The sequence below is a fragment of the Protopterus annectens genome, chromosome 4.part0 (genome assembly GCF_019279795.1).
Source record: "Protopterus annectens isolate FY-2018-M chromosome 4.part0, PAN1.0, whole genome shotgun sequence".
NCBI lineage: Eukaryota > Metazoa > Chordata > Ceratodontiformes > Protopteridae > Protopterus > Protopterus annectens.
Genome location: NC_056733.1, coordinates 1,166,562,604 through 1,166,583,564, shown reverse-complemented (window position 1 = coordinate 1,166,583,564; position 20,961 = coordinate 1,166,562,604). Strand labels below are relative to the sequence as shown.

At 44.4% G+C, this 20,961-nt stretch overlaps 1 protein-coding gene across 3 annotated transcripts in view; it reads right to left on the bottom strand.

Annotated features, from left to right (window-relative positions):
• The window catches only part of CPEB4 (cytoplasmic polyadenylation element binding protein 4), a 982,215-nt gene that overhangs the window by 522,391 nt on the left and 438,863 nt on the right, over positions 1-20,961 (bottom strand). For all 3 annotated transcript variants that reach the window (XM_044069124.1, XM_044069125.1, XM_044069127.1), the window contains one exon: positions 8,399-8,572. In XM_044069124.1, the coding sequence (XP_043925059.1) occupies positions 8,399-8,572 (174 nt within the window). The remainder of the gene's footprint in view (positions 1-8,398; positions 8,573-20,961) is intronic.

The window sequence follows — 20,961 nt, the reverse complement described above, 5'->3', positions numbered from 1 at the left end:
TCCGCCCATTGCCAAATTCTCATGGCCTCTCTGCATAGCTGATAAACAAGCAAGGGGGAACCAGGTCTTATGTACCAGACTACAGACATGTTGTCTGTCTGAACTGCAATAGTCCCTAGAGGAAGAAGGGGAGCAAAGTGTTGCAACGCTAAAAACACTGCCCTCAACTCCAGAACATTGATGTGCAGATTGTACTCCAGATTGGTCCATTCGCCTTGGACTGTCTGTCCCTGAAAGATGCCCCCCCACCCTATCAGGGAAGCGTCCATGGTTATCGTCGCTGACGGTGTGGGTAGCACAAATGGTCTTCCGCTGGAAAGGTTGCAAGTCTGAAGCCACCAAGTTAGGTGTGATTTGCATGTGTTTGTAATCAGAATTTCGTGTGTCAGAGGTAGCTGTTGGAACGACCATTGTGCAAACAGCAGCCATTGTAGAACTCTCATGTGCAGTCTTCCCAATGGTATCGCAATGAGAGAAGCTGCCAAGAGACCCAAGACTTTTAGAACCAGCTTTGCCGGGGATTTTTTGGACGACAGAAGGAGAGAAATGTTGTTTTGAAGTGCGACTATCCTTTCTGGAGGAAGCCTTAGAATTAAATGATGCGTATCTAATTCCGCTCCTATGAATAAGATATGCTGTGATGGCTGTAGTAAAGATTTTTCGAAATTTACGGAAATTCGAGGTGAATACAAAGTTGTAGGGTGTAATCCCTGGCCTGTATCAGTTGCCGCCGGGTGGTGGCAGACAGGAGCCAGTCGTCCAGATACGGAAACACCTGGAATCCTAGGCGTCTCAGATGAGACGCTACCACTGCCATGCATTTGGTGAAAACCCTGGGGGCTGAGGTCAGACCAAAGGGCAGGGCTCGAAACTGGTAGTGACTGGCTCCCAGCCGGAAGCGCAAATGATCCCTGGACGCCCTGGCCATTTTGATGTGGTAGTATGCGTCCTTCAGATCTATTGAGCACATCCAGTCGTCCTTTTGTAGGAATGGAAGGATCGATTGAAGCGTGACCATTCGGAACTTTTCCTTCTTGACAAAGGTGTTGAGGTTGCTTAGGTCCAGAATCGGCCTCCAGTCCCCTGTCTTCTTTGGAACTAAAAAGAACCTTGAGTAAGTTCCGAATTCTATTTGGTCTGCTGGGACTGGTTGGATGACTCTTTCTAGCAGCTTTGAAATTTCTATAGCTGCTGGGTCTCGCAGATGGGGCGGTACATCTGGGAGTTTTCTCTTTGGAATGGGGGTGGATAGGAATGGTATTCTGTAACCTCTGGTAACAACGCTTTTTACCCAGTTGTCTGTAGTAATGTTTTGCCAGGCCTGAGGGTATAAAGCTAAGTGACCCCCGACTGCCTCCAGAGCAGGACAGTCGGGCCTCCTCTCAGGAGTGCTGGAAAGGTTTTCCAGGGGGGGTATCCCTGTCACCTTGGTTTTGCGGACCCCCTCTGCCGCCAGGGCGGCGTCTTCCACCTCTGCCCCCTCCTCTGCCTCTAGAGGGGGCATCACCCTGTGTGCCTGGGAAAGATCCTTGGGGTTTTGAAACCACATTTTCCCACCACGTTGCCCTTTGGGGTACGGTCTGGAAGGGGTGGAAAAACGGACTCCGACAGCAGACAGAGTCTTTCCCTCTTGTTCACACCGGGTAAGGGTCTCCTTTACTTTGGGGCCAAAAAGTGTGGCACCATCAAATGGGGCGTTAGTAAAGGAAGACTTGAAGGCTTCCGCAAATGAACATAAGCGCATCCAGGATTGCCTGCGAAGAGCAATCGCTGAAGCTGCTGCCCTACTCGATCCTTCGGCTGCGTATGATATCAGCCTCATGGATGAGTTAACAATGGATGTAAGGGTATTTAGATGTGCTGTAACTTTCTCTGAGACCGCAGCATCTGTAGTACCCTGGAGGGTATCTCCCAACTCTTTGACTAGATCCCTCTGTAAACGTGTAAAATGGGTCAAATAGTTCAGGGATCGCATAGAAAAAGCCGCTGAGCTAAAAATGCGCTTCCCGTATCTGTCCATAGTCCTAGAGTCTCTGTTAGGCGGATGGACAGATGAGGAAGATTCCGACATTTCCTTTTTCGTGGCCGCTGCCACCACCATGGCGTCCACTGGAACTCCCTTTGTGAGGTAAGCCTTGTCTTGGGGTGCAGTGATGTACTTATTAGGCTTCCTAGGGACCGGTTCCACCGTGTCAGGTGTCTCCCACGCCCTTCGAGCAATCAACTCCATTAACTCATCGAAGGGCGGAGTGACCCAGGAGGAGGAAGGGCGAGCACCAAATGCCTTCAGCAAGACTGACTCATCCTCAGAAGGGGGGAGGGACTGCCAATCACCTCTCTGCTTCAGGATCTCCAAGATGTCAGAAAAGGAGACATCTTCTGAAGGTGACTTTGGGGACCCTTCTGACTCATCCAAGTCAGTATCGGATGTCAAAGATTCTTGTGGAGAATCTAAGTGTCTCCTCTTACACAATCTTTTCCTAGGGACCTCTTCGGGGGGAGCATCCGAAGAAGCCTCCGAGGAAGAGGGGGCACCCTCCAGGGGTGGCTGAGACACCGGTGCTCGACGCTTGGATGTGGCCGTTGGTGCAGAGGAAGACAACGGTCCTTTATGGGGAGGAGAGGCTGCTTCTACTGATGTGGTTGCCTGAGTAGACAACACCTTCCTCATGAGATCGAAGGCCCCCGGGTCCAGAGTCGAGGAATCTCCCGGTTCCGAAGAAATGGGAAGAATCCCCGAGACAGGCACCGAAGGCATCAACCCCGAGGACGGAGCCGAATCGATCCGCGCCGAGGCCCCGAGAAGAAGAGTCGGAACCGAAACATCAGTTCGACTCTCGGCCCCGGAACCAAGGACGGATCGTCGGCTCTGAGACTCCGGTACCGGATCCGACGGAGTCGAGGTGAAAGGAGCCGACCGAGAAAAGGACGGTTCTGGCACCGAGGGCTCCACAATCAGTAGATCAACCTCTTCCGGCTCCAAAGACTGGACAGGTCTCGGAGGAGGAAGGGATGGAGATAATGGGAGGCCTTCAAGTTTCTACACCAATTGGGTGGAAACCGAGATAAGTTTGGATAGGGCCGAATGTTCCAATAATTTCTGCACCACACGGTCCACATCGATGTCGGAGAGCTTAGAAGAACGGGTCGAAGGAACCGAAGACGGAGCCGACCTCAACAGTGTCGAGGGAGAGCTCCATCACCGGTTCCAAGACTCGAGGCTCGAAACTGACAACAGTTGAACACTCGGCCCGAAGTCTGTGGAACCGGTGATCTAACTTTAGTCGAAGAGCTCGGAGACGATGACTTGGGCTCCGACGTCTTCGATTCCTTCGAGGACTTGGATGCCTGGTCAGAAGCATCCAGAGCCTCCTGAAAGGAAGGTTTTAACAAACCCCTATCCATTAGTTTCCTGCGCCTATCTGTCATGACCCTCCCACTGAAAGAATGACAAATAGAGCAGTCTTCTTGCAGATGGAGAGGGCCAAGACAGTAGACACAGGAACTATGATTGTCAGTTACTGACATCTTTTGCCCACATTGGCAACGCTTGAACCCCGATTTGGCCTTTTCAGATATGTCACTATAAGTAGAAAAAAAGTCAAATCCAGTAAAACAGTCAAGTCCGGTAAAATTGTCAAATCCAGTAGTGAAAGTCAATCCGGTTGTCAAATCCAATAAGGGGTGGTAGGCCCCGAAGAGAACTGTAACTAAGTTTTACAACTTAACGGTACCAAGATTCCCTTAACCTTACCACACACACACAAATTATCAGTAAATAGCTTTAAAATACTAAAGTACCAAGAAAAAATACAAGAATAAAATTCTAAATCTTATCTCAGGTGCTCGAGCTCGACCCAGTGATGCGAACGCTGCAGCGGCAAACTAGATCTGAGGTAAAGGCAGAGGGGGATTGTGGGTATTAGGTGATCTCGAGCTTCTTCTCGATGCAGAGCTTGCAAGCAGCCGACACGGAGCAGAGGATCGGCTCCGAACCCATGTGTAAGAACAAAGGCGAGATTGAACACTCTCACATCTGTTCTTAGAAAATAAAAATAAATATTTTCTTAAAAGGAAACTGAGTGGAGGGGTTTCCCAATGGAGACTTACCAGAAAATAGAAGTTATGTCCTTACCATAACGTTCCATGTGGAGTGTTCATCTCGCCTTTGTTCTTACACATGGGTTCGGAGCCGATCCTCGGCTCCGTGTCGGCCGCTTGCAAGCTCTGCATCGAGAAGAAGCTCGAGATCACCTAATACCCATAATCCCCCTCTGCCTTTACCTCAGATCTAGTTTGCAAGCAAACCAGCCATAGAGAGCACACTCATACCAAAATTTACATAATCATAGGATCATCTATATACATATATACATATATATATATATATACACACACAAGTGTATCATACAATACAACTATTGCAACTGCAGAAGGAGAATACTCCAGACCAGGCACCAAATTGAACGTTCTCCCTAAGGGTGGGAAGGGTGGGAATGTAAGAACAAAGGCGAGATTAACACTCCACATGGAACGTTATGGTAAGGACATAACTTCTATATGTGAGAGTGTTCAATCTCGCCTTTGTTCTTACACATGGGTAGCGTCCCTAGCTCCATGATCCTGAGGAACTCACGGGAGAACGTTCTTGAGCACAGTGGAACCAAAGGTTGCCCTATCCCTAGAAACCCTGTCCACTTTGTAATGAGAGATAAATGTATGCGGTTTAGCCCAAGTAGCAGCCGCACAAATCGTGTCTAATGGTAAGCGAGCTGCGTGAGCTAAGGATGTAGACACTGATCTCGTAGAATGTCCTTTAGGTTTGACAGATAAGGTTTGATTAGAAGCCTCATAAACGTGTGTGATACAATCAGTTAGCCATTTGGAAAGAGTTCGTTTAGTAACTGCTACACCCTTCCTGCTGTCAGCAAAGGCTACAAACAGTTGATCAGATTTCCTGTGATCTTTTGTTCTGTCCAAATAAAACCTGAGTTGTCTATGGACATCCAATTTGTGCAACATATACTCTAACTTATTAGAGTGATTTTGAAAAAGGTGGGTAATTCAATGGACTGATTAATATTATTAGTAGAGCAAACTTTGGGGAGAAAGGATGGATTAGTGCGAAGGGATACTCTGTCAGAGTGGAAAATTAAATAAGGGTGTTTAATAGAAAGAGCCTGAAGTTCAGACACTCGCCTAGCGGATATAATGGCCACCAGGAATAGAGTCTTCCACGATAAAAATTTCAATGGGCAAACTGAGGCTGGCTCAAAAGGGGGCAACATCAATTTAGAAAGTAAGAGGTTCAGATTCCAAGGTGATGTAGGAGTTCTAACTGGTGGTCTGATATGAAAGGATCCTTTTAAAAAAGCCTTACAAAGTCTGTGAGCCATAACAGGCACACCACATTCTTCCACATGAAAGTTAGAAATGGCAGCCAATTGCTAAGTGGCAGGAGAAGCTCCTTCATGGAACAATTCTGTCAAAAACTCCAAGATCTTGCTCAACGGAGCTATAACAGGGTCCAAATGATGTGAATTAGCCCAGAAGACGAAACGCTTCCATTTACTGGTGTAGGTTTTTGTAGTGGAAGCTTTATGAGAAGCCACCAATATATTCTGAACTGCCGGTGTAAGGGAATCAGACCTGGCTAGAAAGGGAAGCGGAGCAGCCAAGCTGCTAGATGGAGTGATTCGAGAGATGGGTGAGGAACTCCTGACGAGTGAGTCAGTAGATCTGGCTCTGGGTCCAGCATCCAAGGTCCCCGAATGCGGTGATGCAATAGAAAGGGGAACCAAATTTGACGAGGCCAGAATGGGGCAATGAGGATTATCATCCTCTGAAGGTTGTTGGCTTTCTGCAGAAACTTTGCAATCAGGGGAAAGGGAGGAAAAGCATACAGGAGACCCGGGGGCCAATCGTGCACCAGCGCGTCCCTGGGGACTTCCCCTGGAGGGGGTAAATAGGGCAAAGTAGCTCCTGCATTTGGCGTTCATTGGAGACGCAAACAGATCGCAGGAAGGCTGGCCCCACTTGCGAAATATCGTGTTCGCAATTGACTGTTTGAGGAACCACTCGTGAGGCAACAGTATTGCTCTGCTCAGCCTGTCGGCTATGACGTTGGATGACCCGGGATGTGCGTTGCGATCAGAAAGCGACCCGTGGACTCCGCCCATTGCCAAATTCTCATGGCCTCTCTGCATAGTTGATAAGACCTGGTTCCCCCTTGCTTGTTTATGTACCAGACTACAGACATGTTGTCTGTCTGAACTGCAATAGTCCCTAGAGGAAGAAGGGGAGCAAAGTGTTGCAACGCTAAAAACACTGCCCTCAACTCCAGAACATTGATGTGCAGATTGTACTCCAGATTGGTCCATTCGCCTTGGACTGTCTGTCCCTGAAAGATGCCCCCCCACCCTATCAGGGAAGCGTCCGTGGTTATCGTCGCTGACGGTGTGGGTAGCACAAATGGTCTTCCACTGGAAAGGTTGCAAGTCTGAAGCCACCAAGTTAGGTGCGATTTGCATGTGCTTGTAATCAGAATTTCGTGTGTCAGAGGTAGCTGTTGGAACGACTATTGTGCAAACAGCAGCCATTGTAGAACTCTCATGTGCAGTCTTCCCAATGGTATCGCAATGAGAGAAGCTGCCATGAGACCCAAGACCTTTAGAACCAGCTTTGCCGGGGATTTTTTGGACGACAGAAGGAGAGAAATGTTGTTTTGAAGTGCGACTATCCTTTCTGGAGGAAGCCTTAGAATTAAATGATGCGTATCTAATTCCGCTCCTATGAATAAGATATGCTGTGATGGCTGTAGTAAAGATTTTTGAAATTACGGAAATTCGAGGTGAATACAAAGTTGTAGGGTGCAACCCCTGGCCTGTATCAGTTGGCCGGGTGGTGGCAGACAGGAGCCAGTCGTCCAGATACGGAAACACCTGGAATCCTAGGCGTCTCAGATGAGACGCTACCACTGCCATGCATTTGGTGAAAACCCTGGGGGCTGAGGTCAGACCAAAGGGCAGGGCTCGAAACTGGTAGTGACTGGCTCCCAGCCGGAAGCGCAAATGATCCCTGGACGCCCTGGCCATTTTGATGTGGTAGTACGCGTCCTTCAGATCTATTGAGCACATCCAGTCGTCCTTCTGTAGGAATGGAAGGATCGATTGAAGCGTGACCATTCGGAACTTTTCCTTCTTGACAAAGGTGTTGAGGTTGCTTAGGTCCAGAATCGGCCTCCAGTCCCCTGTCTTCTTTGGAACTAAAAAGAACCTTGAGTAAGTTCCGAATCCTATTTGGTCCGCTGGGACTGGTTGGATGACTCTTTTTTCTAGCAGCTTTGAAATTTATAATACTAAAGTACCAAAAATACAAGAATAAAATTCTAAATCTTATCTCAGGTGCTCGAGCTCGACCCAGTGATGCGAACGCTGCAGCGGCAAACTAGATCTGAGGTAAAGGCAGAGGGGGATTATGGGTATTAGGTGATCTCGAGCTTCTTCTCGATGCAGAGCTTGCAAGCGGCCGACACGGAGCAGAGGATCGGCTCCGAACCCATGTGTAAGAACAAAGGCGAGATTGAACACTCTCACATCAAAGCTTTAAAGCCACTGCTGCTCATGTGAAGCCCCCGAGATGAAAGTACTGAAGAAATCTTCACTGTGGCTAGTCCTATGTAGGGAATTCAGTGAGCAATTAGCAGTGAGAGTGACGGAATGTACAGTGGGGGAGGCAAAGCTTTGCAAAGCTGTCTGGTTACTGTTTCTTGGGCAGGGATATAATCAATATACCTTAAAGTGTAGTGCAGCAGTGAGAATGAGCACTAGTTGTTGTTTTTCTTTCGGCTTTTCCCGGTTAGGGGTCGCCACAGTGGAACTCTGGTCCGCTAATGATTGACAGTCGATTTTTATGGTGCCGAGGTGCCAGCCCGACACCCAACCTTCAACGAAGGCACGCCCATTCACGCATGTCTTTCGAACGCCACCCGACCGCGGGGAAGAAATGCAGCCTCCACACAGAAGCCGCTCCAGCCGAGAATCGAACGGGAGAACCTCTTGCTGTGAGGCGACAACGCTACCGCTGCACCACTGCGGCTTACCTGAGAATGAGCACTAAAGACCATGAAACCAAATGTGCATAGATATTTATACTTACTAGAGAATGAGCACTGGTAAGTATAAATATCTATGCACATTCGGTTTCATGGTCTTTAATACTGAGCAAAGACAATTAATTCCTTGCTTACTTTCACACAAGTTTGAATAAGTCTTATATTTACAGTCACATCAAATTGTAAATTACCAATACTTAATTGTTGGGGTACAATTGTCAACAAATGTGACTTATTTTTAAACAAAGTATGTTATTAAGAGACAAAGCTGAACAATGTTCATACCTTCATCAATGTCTGGAGGCAAACCACCTACAAACACTTTCCGTGAGTAGCGTTCTACCCTTTCGCCATTTTGGTGAGGAAAACAGTGAGGAGAACCTAACCCACTATGAAAGCTCTGATCTACACGTCCATCATCCAAAACATCTTCCATTGGAAAAAGCGAAGACGGTTGACCTAGAATGAAGGCAAAGGCAATGTTATATGCAAGGAATAAATGCAAAAACTAAAATGAAAAATAATATTTTTAGCATCATACCCATTACTACTACTGAACTTTCCAGACATTTTTGTTAGGTAATACAACTACAGTAACACATGGTGTGACAAATATCACCTGACTTTACACAACACTGCAATGCGTTTCATAACAAAACTTGCAAAAGTGGAGAAGCCTAAAGACTGTGCAAGGCACAAGACAATGACGGTTAGTGTATAACCATGCTTATAGTAACCCTCAAAGATGTACACAAGTTATGACTAGAAACTAGGGCTGTGGCACATAGGATAAGAAATAAGTAGATTTTACCAGCATGTCTATCCCAGAGACAGGGAAGTGTGCTTTGGTTGATACTGCCACTCTTCTGAAAGGTGAAAACTGGGATGTGATACATGTATCCACCAAAAACACCACACAGACATCCATGGGATTCTGAGACTCCAATATCGAAAAACTCAAAATATTGAAATAATCAAAAATGCAAAATATTGAAACCCCCTACAAATTATACACAACTCTGGGACTGTAAAACAATGGAAAAAGGGCAAATTCCAACTTTCAATATTTTGAGTTTTAAATCAAAGGAATGTAATCCTGGAGTCCACAGTTGCAACACTGCACATTTTCCACATAAAGGCAGGTTTAGAGGTAGGGTCATTAAAAAAAAAAAAATAAACTTGGCAGCAGTCAATATTGCAATAGGATATGTTTATCTCCTCTTAGGTAAAAATATTGGATTATATCCAGGGAAACTAATGGTTTCGTGGACTTAAAAGATTGAGGTGCGGCACTAGGAACTGTGGCTAGTCAGCTGTGTGTGTGTGTGGGGGGGATATTTCGGGAAAAATGTGAAGTATGAAGCAGCACACAAGACATTAAGAATGTAATTCTTCAGAAATTTCAATGTTATGTTATGCAAAGTTTACAGCTGGTAGACAGTAATGCATTTCTACCCTAGTAAACTGTTTCACATTATTATCTATGAGCAGTAATATTTGTGTTGCTTAGTACTGTTTAGGCATTACAGAGTACATTAATTATATACTCACCTTGGAAACTTTAATCATTATACACGTAACTAACTCACCCTGTGCAGACAGCAAGATCTCCCAGGCTGTGAGGATTAATCCAGGCATTTAGTATTCATAGATTAGTACTAGGCTAACTGTCCTCGGGGGCCATTTTAAGCCTAGCCAATTTCCCCATGTAAGAATCAAACCCTGCACCTTGTGTTTCTAAGGTAAGCACCTTAACCATTATGCCAACCTCCCACCAATTATAAGATTGAAAAATAAATACAACAAAGACAAAACTGAAACTGTTGTAAGTCTACATCACATTTTCAAGATAACGTGCAAAATAAGAGATTGCGAAAAGAATTACAGTGTGATATAATGTGACACATTGAATTGAAAATGGGAGTTCAAAACGTCCAGTGGTGTTCAGAAAGCCAGAAGTTTAACTGCCTAATGGCGAAAGTCAATGAGAATGATTTGCCACTTCTCGCCGCAGTGTACCTGTCATACCATAAGAGATGCATGACTGAAACCAAAAAGAAGTCGGTTCTTTTAATAACATCAGTCCAGCAAGGACAATGGATGCTTTTCACCCAAGTCCATCCAATATGACGGCTGGGTACCAAGCTGTCTGTTGGATCCAATCTGGCCATCAACCAGTGCTCCAAGCATAAAGCTCCTTCAGACATTTTCCCATAATTTCTCTGTACACCTTTTCTCCGATCAAGTTTGCTCGCCAAGTGCATAATCATACTAAGAGTAACTGTGAAATATGCCAATAGTAATTCAACTGATGTAGTTTATACAAGTCCCAATTTGGAAGGGTGAGGGAGGGTGGGATGTTGTATCAGATGTACTCATATGAAAAGTATCCAGCATTATGGTACGATATCACTTCTATATCTTATTTCGTCCATCAATCTGATCCGAGTGTTGGGACAGAATCCCAAGCTACCGGATATCTCGGATGGAATCATAACAGGATATCTTTCAGAAATGAAGCTCCAAAAAGGCTCTAGCTCTGGTGGTGATGGCCAACTTGTAGTACTTGGAAAAGGTGTGCAACGCAGACCATGTTGCTAATGCACATATTTCACATATCGAAGAATTCCTGAAGAAGGAAATGTAAGTTGCGACAAATCTTGTGGAATGAGCTTGCAGTTTTTGGGAATACTCGGTCTACTCCAACAACAATTTTACATGAGAACTCTCCAATGAATGCTAGCAACACGATGGTCGATACTTTACCAACCCATGTCGACTCCGGTAAGAATCACTCAAATATACAAGATAGATCTTGGGTGGTGGATTCAAACATATCATGTTGTGCAAGGCCACCCATTCACTTCCCCTCAGCCGAAGGCCATAGTGACCACAGACAGTGTCCATTTAGAAACCTTTGTATACATTCTATCAGACACAAAGGATACAAACAATTAACATTCTTCCTGGAAGGATTTCATCCTATAAAGGTAGAATCTAAGTTACTTGTGGACATCTAAAGTGTGCAGCAAATATCCAGCTTTGTTGAGAGTAATACAGAAAGAAGACTGGATGATTTACTGGGTGATTAACACTGGATTCCAATGCCACCATTGGCATAAAAGTTGGGGTGGTTCGCAGAGTAACTCCATCCTTATGAAAAATTAGATATGAAGAAATGGATGACAGGGTATAGAGTTCTGAAATTCACTTGGATGAGGTAATAGCAACCAAAAAGGTTTTCCATAATTAAACATTTAGGTCCAAAGAATGAGGTTTAAAAGGAGGTTTTGTTAGTGTTCCCAGAACTCGACTGAGGTCCCATGGAAGAGTAGGGGTCTTTTATTAGTACAGAGGAGAGAAAAAAAAATGTAAAGTCTTTCTCAAGGAGTGTATCTGAAGTCAGTGCGGTGGCTTTGGTATCTGGGGTGAAAATCTGAAACGGAAAGTAACCGTACCTTAATAGAGCAACTGTAACGTGTATGGTATATAGTGATGAAAGCAATTATAATACATCGGCAGTTGAATTAGAATCAGGTTCCATGCCTTGAACTTTGGCCCAGATGGAAAACTGTTTCCGTTTACTCTTACGGATCTTATGGGTAGATTGTTACTGGACCAGCAGACAAAATGTAGCCCACTTTCTGTGATAAGGAAGGGTGGTTTGACCACTATGCGAATTGGAGAAACCATGTGATCAATTACAGATTGAAAAGGTCCGGATAAGGCTATCCACATGAGTGAGATAAGATTATGACTCTAGACGCCATCGGGACTTCTTTAAATAAGGAATGAGCAGGGAAAATCAAATCTACCTAGGCTAGTGTGAGGCAATGAGGATTATTTCTGTTTTGCAAGTCAAGGCTTTCCACAGGAACTCAGAGCACAGGAACAGGAGAAGTGTCATAAAGACCAGGGGTACACTGACAAACTACAGTGTCGCTTGCCACCCGGCCCTCTTGGGAAATTAGGGTGAAGTGCACACCTGACATTGGAAAGGAGATGTGAACAAGTCACAGCAAGGTTACCCTAGTGACTGAATATCTCATGAGCCACTACTGGATTGAGGAGACCATTCAAAAGAGGCATTAGTATAGACTGGTTGCAACTATTTATTAGACAGTTGTCTTTTCCTGTGTGTGCTGCAAACAAAATGTGACCCAAATCTAAAGCCTATTTCCATGGCCTCTCTACAGAGAGGATAGAACTTGGTTCCTCCTGTTTGATGATGTACCATATGACAGACATTGCCTGCCTCTATGGCTATCACTCTTGGAGATAAGAAGGTTCTAGGATTCCTGCAACACTAGAACTTCTCATCTCCTGCATGTCGATATGAAGATTGCCTCGAACTGATTCCATAACCCTTGGCCCATCCTTCACACAAAATTCCTATACCTCACCCCAACCAGAAGGGGGTTACTGGTCATCATTGTCAAGAGAGAGAGTGAGTATTGGAATGATCACCCCTTGTGAATGTCTGCAGGAGTTAACCACCAGTTTAAATGTTGACTGCATGATTTAATTAAATGAAATGGACTGGATGGTTGATTTGACAATTGAGACCACTGAGTGGAAAGCACTCACTGAAGACTCCTTATGTGAAATCACGCATATGTGACCACAGCAATGGATGCTGCCATAAAACCTGAAATCCTGAGAACTATGGATGCTGGAGGAGACTGATACTGAGACTGTATGTGAACTGTAGACGGAAAGAATAAAAAAGTCTCTCTGCAGTGAGAGTTAATCAGCATGTACTGTCCAGATAATATCTGATGAAAGTGATCTGGTGTGTGAGCTGCAGTTGTGCTATTTTGTAATTTATGAAGCTACTTAAAAGCGAGGCAGAGCTGTAAATAGTCTCCAGCTGTTTGTAATGATTCTTTTGTTGTTGCATTGAGGAGCCACTCGTCTACATAAGGGAAGACGTATATCCCTTTCAGTCACGGATAGGCTGCAACTACAGTCACACACTTTGAGAACACCCAGGGGCTGTGGCGAGACCAAAGGGCAGGGACTTGAACTGGTATTGAATGGCTCTCAGCCAAAAGCACAAAAACCTTCTGGACTCCTTGAAGATCTTTATGTGGAGGTAAGCATCCTGAAGGTCTATAGAGTACATTTGTCTTAAGCAGAGCAAAGTCACTAACATTAACTATACTGAAGGGTGTCTTCTTTACATATCGGTTTTAGACAGTGAGTTCCAAAATTGGCTTTAGGTCCTTGTTCTGGTTTGGTACTAAAAAGAATCTTCAACAGATTCCTAATAGTCTCTGGACAGGGGGAACTTCCTATTTTTTTTTTTTTTTTTTTTAAGGAAGATGGAAACCCCTTGATGGGCAGTTGATGGCTGGTGTTGTGGCAGGTTTGGTAATGGCAGCTGCTGTTTTGGTAATCTTTGGGGAAATTATGTGGAACAGCCACTGGATATAATCTTTTGCACCCACCTGCCCTGCAGGATGGCCATCTACACAGAGGGTCAACAGATAAATTCCCCCCAACTGAAGGGTAGGCAGACAAGCAAGGCTTCAGGGGTGCTGATTTTGTTTGCCCAGAAAAAGCCTTCTATATCCTGTGTCCATCAGAGAAGACCCCCCCCCCACACACACACACACAATGGCTGTGTCTCTGACTGAAAAGGAATCAGAGTTGGTGCTGGGACTTTCAAAACCAAAGGGATTTGAAACCCAAATTTGATGCCAAAGGCAGACTGTTTTCCCTTCTGGTTCACACCCTTTTATTTTACCACAGCAGTAAAAAGTGTAGATCCAATAAAAGGAGTATTAGTCTATGATGCCATGAAGTTGTCTGAAAACCAAACTGGGAACAAAGCATTTTGCCCATGTCTACTGCCACATTAGATTCACAGTGACAGATGCACAGAGAGGTTAGTTATGCTAAACATGGCACTCCTTGGTCATCTGTAACTGTTAAGCAGACTCTGGCATGACAGTCTTTCTCAGAGTATTTATAGCTTGTTCTGCTAGCTCTCTCTGAAACAGATTCATATTGGTTTAGTAATTAAATGCTCTTAGGGAAAAGGTACCCGAGACAAGTGTGCTTTCCTACACTGTCCATCGCCTAGATTTGTTTGGGGGTGGAGCGGTGCAGACCCGTCTGACAGCTCCTTCTTTGTGGCTGCTGCAATAGTCACAGAATCTGGCAGAGGACTTTTGATCAATGTTTCCCATCTTTAAATGGATGTAAAACTTTATTTGGCTTGCAGAGTATTACTTGATGTTGTGACCTGTTCCTGCCATGTACTCCATGAAACCAAACCTATGAGGCAGTCTGCAACAGGGATTCCCCCCCCCCCCCAAAGGTAAACTGTGGAGAATGGTATGCTTCGGAAAGCACTTCCTTGTTCTAAGATGGCTGTTCTGATGACAAAGATCTCCTCTGCTTCATCAATTATAGGAGTGTGCCAAAGGTAACACCATTATAAAAATAAGGGGAGCTCTTGCACATCAGACACGGATTTGGATGACAGAGAGACTCTGAAGAGGAGTCTACTTGCTTCATTTTACACAACCTCTTCCTAGTAATTTCTGGCTGTGACTGATTGGGAGTCTCTAGAAGAATCTGCATGCACTTGCTACAACTCCCTGAAGCCTATTGCTTTGCTCTTTCCTTGGGAGCTTTAATAAAGAAAGTGAAACACTGACAGAATGGAAGCTGAGTGGAGCCAGTTCAGATAGAGGTCCAGTCATCTTCCTGGAAGTGGAGGCTATCATTCTCTCCACTGCCTCAAAGGCAGATGTGGAATCAGTCAGGACCAATTATCATCATCAAGGAACAGTCTAACCACTACAACCCCAACATAGGATCATCAAAGAAGGCTTACCAGGCACACCAAAGGCTCATGCCGAAGACTTGACACTGAGAACAATCCCAAATGAGTCATCATTGAAGATGGCACTGAGGATTTGACATGTGCACTCAGGTCTGTGATCCACTCAGCACTGATGGGGTCAAAGTGGAGTGCATCGGACTTATGAGCATTGGTGCTGAGGTAACCAAACCTGTCAGTGCTGAACAGACAGGTTCTGGTTGGACAACTGGCTCCAGTGTCACTGATGCTGAAACTGGCAGGAGCTAAAAATGGTGAAGGGGATCAACCCAATCTGCCCTAGACACAAAGGGCGAGGGTATGACATGTTACACAACTTCACTTGAGTCTTTAAAACTACCCTCAACATAGGCTTCCAATTTGCATCTGTGGTTCTTCAAAAACAGTGCACCAACTTCAATAATGTAGCAGGTGGCTGAAGTAAAAAAAAGAGCGCGCTTCCTTTTGGAATATCCAAATATCCACTTTGATGGCGATTTGTCTCCAATAACTAGTCTCTATGACTGGGAACTTGCAAATTAGTTTAAGAAAAGGAGAAGATTCTCTTCTCAGTAGGTTAGGGGTGCAATAGCTCCCCTCATCAGCTTTCATTTTCTTAGGGCCCTTCTCCATTGTCCACGTCCTTTTTTTTTCTTGTCCTATCAGAAGAAAATCTGAAGTAATTTATTACGCTTGCCCACCAATGACCTAGGCCTGATCTCTTTACAAAGAGAACAATCAATATTCAAGTGTTCTGGCTCCAGGTAGATCACACAATTTGTGATCATCCTGAGGGGGGAATTTTATATCCGCACTTGGTAACTTAACCATAGCATCAAATAAAGGAAAAGGCCATACAAGTACTGTAACATTTTTTTGTAAAGTTGACAAGACACTGGGAAAACTGTCTAAACGCTGCAAATAAGCTGAAGCAAGTAGCAATTTAGAAAAAATGGAAGATATTGTAATTATCTAAAAAAGTAAGACACAAACTATTAAAGTTAACAAAAGAATAATTTGAATGAAGAACTAAGGAGTATCAACAGTTCACACTGGCAACAAACCCAATCTGGGCAAGAGAGGAACAAAGGGGCATTATGGGAAAAGCTCTGAAAGAGCTCAAGGCCTGGAGCACTAGCTAGTGGTTGGATTGGATCTGACAAGCCCAATTGAGTCATCTGTTATTTAACTCCACTGCAGACTAGTACAGTACTTTTCACCTTGCTGCACAATGGAATGTCAATTATCTAAATGCTGCTTCTGTCCTCATTTTTAAATTTCCATTTATTCTGGACAACTTTCAGACATTTATCACTACATACCATACTACACACACAAAAATGGCACCCGAAATGAAAAAATTCTCTTTGAATCTATAAAAAATTAGAGCAATTATGCTCAGAGATGCTACTATTCTTGAGAACTTAAAAGTAAATGACCAATTTTTATGTCTGGGGAAAAAACAAAACAAGATTTATCTTCTTGTGTCTTTGGAAACAACCACAAATGTGCTGCCATTGAAAATGCTTTAAGTACTTGTTGCAGTGCTTTTTGGCCCCCACCCCCAAAATCAGTACTAATTTACAGAAGTGCTAAAATTGTGTGTCCTCCTGTTTGCTGATATACCACATGACAACATAACAGCAGTACTGTCCGTCAGAACTGAAGTGTTCCTAGAGACCAAAGCCAACAGAGACAAGAGAACACTTTCATTTCTTTTATGCTTATATGGTCTCTTCTAACCGCTTATATGGTGTCTTCTAACCCTTTTGTCCAAAGTCAATACTTTAAAACTGTCTGAATAAGCCCCCACTCTTACACCCTGTGTGATACATCTGTAGAATCCTAATGGAGAGGAGGGGGAATAAGAGAAGGAACTCCTGGGTTTGTCCTTATATGAGCAATCCAAAGTACCACCTCTTTTCTCATGAAAGGCAAAAGAGGAATTGAGAATAAAAAAGGATAACAATGTTGTGCCCAGGCAGATTTCCCTCATGTGCAGTCTTGCAAATGGCATAATTTGTATTGTGGATGTCATGTATCCTAAGCCCCTCAAAATCTCTCATGCCAAGGTCAAAGAAAGTTTTGTAGGGACAGAAATAGAAAGTAATTAGTTAAGAACTGAATTCTGTTTAAAGTAATAAAGGCCATCATTAGAGTTACGTTAAGATGAGAACCCAGGAACACAAGTGAATGATAGGGAAGAAGATCAGACTTAAGTGAAGAGTGAATCTTGGTTGTGGAAGAGGCTGACAGTGAACTGTAAATCTCAAAGAACTTTCTGTAGAGAAATGGCTTCAATCAGAAAATCATCCAAATAAGGATATATGTTTATACCTTACAGCCTGTAGAATGTTCATAGGTAGGTACTAGGCTATCTGTCCGAGGGCATTTATAAGCCTAGCCACAGTGTGTCAGCTTTTGCCGCCCCATTGATTAACTGAGCCTCCGTCAAGAAGAGCCAATGAAGTGATCCCAGACGATCCATGTCATGAAACAGACTATATATTTAGGGAAAACTCTTGCAGCAGTGTAAAGCCCAAACAGCAATACAGTAAAAGTGTACTCCAGAGGCACAGAATCTTAAAAAAATGAATGTGAAGACGATGGATAGGAACAGGAAAGAAAACATCCTTGAGATCCATAGTAACCAGCAAAGCTCAACTGTTAGCATCTTGAATTTTGGAATCTTCAAAAAAATGTGTCCATGGTACAGAGATCCAGAATTTGTCTTCAGGTACCTTCTTTTCTTGGAGCTAGAAAAATCTTGAATAAAAACCTTTTATTTTCTGTGGTATTGCGCTCATATCTAGAAAGTCAAATTACAGAAGAAACCAAATGTTCATTTAGAGGCATTTGTGGGGATGAATGTTGAACAAGAAGATAACTCTACTGTAACCTTTTTAAATGATTTGCAAAGCCCAGTAACCTGTTTGTGATGTTTTTCTCAGGAAGGAAAGTCTGACAAAGTCAGTAGACTTGACTGAAGAGACCAGTTGCATTAATGGTTAAGCTCTTCGTCTCCCATACACAAAGTACAAGGTTTGATCCTAACCTCAAGCCAATGTCGGTCTGGAGTTTGCATGTTTTCCTTGTGTCGCTGTTGGGTTCTGCTGAGTGTTGACATCTCAAACTCAATGAGTGCAGCAGCACAGATTTTACATGATGCCCTATTGGGGGGGGTGTTATATAGACCAATTGCTTTGGGCATCTACTGTGCTGCACAGTATCCTCAAAATTAGAGAGCATAGATGACAGACTGCACATCGTGGCAGGGCTAGCCACTCGGTGCAAAATACATCTCTAGGCAATCAGTCATGTTGACTAATGTCACCAAAAAGGGCATGGGTATTTGACAGTGATAAGTGAGTTGAGGACCTGGCCTACTCCGACCTACACCAGACCACCATGTTTATGGCAGGAGCGGTGTATGTGCCCCTTTTGGTCATTGTGTCATTAAGATACTGGTTGGCTGGTGTCCAGTTGCCCAGCCTGGGTTACAAGGGATAGCTCTGTTGAATGAAAGCTGGACGTAAAACTAATCAATCTGGCAAATATGGACTAAGAATTTCTACACTCAATGTAGCTTCACTGACAGGGTGGAGCGTAGACCGTGAAGGTATGGAGGAAGCTGGGCATCCTATGTATCCAAGAGACAAGCAAAGAGACAGCAAAGCCACTTGGCTTGGGATAGTACAGTTTGGTACCTACCATAAATGTAGATGTCCGAGAGGAATGCATCTGCAGTCTTTACAAATGGGTTGTCCTGTCGTCAGGCAGCCCTTCGGTCGGCCGGATTCCAAAGTCTGGGTCTGGCTTCGGCTGGTGTCGCACTTCACCCGACGTCATTGCGGCAGTTATTCGGGTATAAAGGCATCAGCCGACGCCATTTTCCTCAGTGTTTCTTGCCCCAGATGCCAGGTGCCCTCTTGGATGGCTAAATTTGGATAAATGCCAAAGTTTCCAAATAGTAGAGAGCAAACACACAAAAAAGCATGTATGTACATATACACAAACAAATACACCATAATAGATCCCCCCCCAAGCTAGCTGAAGATTGGTAAGTACCCTAGGAGTACCTCAGAGGGGAAGGAGGGTGGGCAATCCTGACTGCAGATGCATTCCTCTCGGACATCTACATTTATGGTAGGTACAAAACTGTACTATGTCCTTCAAGGATGCATCTGCAGTCTTTACAAATGGGTAGAATACCATAGCTAAACTAGGGGAGGAGGAAATGAGAATAGATTATGGTGTAGTCAGGATCCCTTGCAAAACAGCAGTGGCAAAGCCAGCACGGGATCTAGTGTATAGAGGTAAGTTATAATGCTTGGCAAATGTATGCACGGAGGTCCAAGTAGCAGCCTCTATAATGTCCTTGGTAGCCACTCCTCGTAAGAAAGCTGTGGTAGTGGCTGTAGCCCTTGTGGAGTGAGGCCTGATGTTCTCTGGAGTTTTCTTTCCATGGTAGGAGTAACAAAATCTAATGCAATTTCCTATCCATTTGGAGATTGTCTGTTTAGAAATTGGTTTTCCTCCCTTTCCTGTTGCATATGCTACCAGAAGCTGGTCAGTTTTTCTATTGTTTTTTGTCCTGTCCAGGTAGTAGCGCAATTGCCTGTGTACATCCAAGGTATGTAAGAGTTTTTCTCCCCTGTTCTGTGGGTTGGGGAAGAATGTAGGAAGGTGGATAGCCTGATTTAAAGAGACTCTGGATACCACCTTAGGCATAAATGTAGGATTTGTTCTCATGGACACTATCTTGATGGAAGATCAGGAAGGGTTGTACTGCCATTAATGCCTGTAGTTCAGAGACCCTTCTTGCTGAAGTTATTGCCAGCAGGAAAGCAGTCTTCCAGGATAAGTATTGTAATTCTGCTGTAGCTGCTGGTGCGAAAGGAGGTAGAGTCAGTTTTTCTAGCACAAAGTTCAAGTCCCATGCTGGCAATGGAGCTTTCCTGGGAGGTTTTACATTTTTAATTCCTCTCAGAAACTGTCTGAGCAGTGGTTGCGAGAAGACAGGAGGATCCAAGCTGTATTCTGCTGAAATAGCTGATGCATGTATCTTGATGGAAGAATAGGACAGGCCTGTATGGAAGAGCTCCGCCAAGTACTCCAGGATGTTGGCTATGTTCACCAGTGTCACATCTTGCCCCTTTGCAGTACTCCAGATGAGATAGCTTTTCCATTTTGCTGCATAATTCTTTCTTGTTGAAGGTCTACGAGCCTCCAGGATTATGTCTTTAACCCTTTGGGATAAATTTGGGTTAATTGCTGTTATGTAATGTTCCAGGCAGTTAGCTGCAGAGTTTTTAGGTTTGGATGCAGGATGTTGTAGTTGTTCTGTGTCAGCAGTAATGGGATCAGGGGGAGTGTCCATATTTGTTCCCGGGACATGCTCCTCAGCAGTGGGTACCAATGTTGTCTTGGCCAGTCTGGGGCTATCAGAATGATCCTCGGGCGTTCCTCTTTGATCTTGAGAAGCACCTTGTGCATCAAAGGAAGTGGTGGGAATGCGTATGCTGTCAGGCTTTTCCAACTGAAAGATAGGGAGTCCACCTTCCAAGCAAGTGGGTGGCAAGTCCTTGTGCAGAATTTCTTCAACTGGTGATTGAATGGGGATGCAAACAAGTCTATTTGTGGTAATCCCCATTTTCTTGCGATGGTTTTGAAGATGTCCGGATGCAGCATCCATTCGTGGGCATCTGTTGTAGTTCTGCTTAATATGTCTGCTAGAATGTTTTCCTTCCCTGGTACATAAATTGCCTGTAACTGAATGTTGTAGCTCAGAGCCACATCCCATAGGTCCAGTGCCAGCCGGCATAGAGGGTATGAGTGTGTGCCTCCCTGTTTGTTGATGTACCACATAACTGTGGTGTTGTCTGTCCTTATCATCAACTGACCTTCTTGGAGAAAAGGTCTGAATGCCTGGATTGCCAATTTTACTGCCATCATTTCTTTTAGATTTATGTGCAGATGCAGCTGGTCTTGAGTCCATAGGCCTTGAATGCACTTG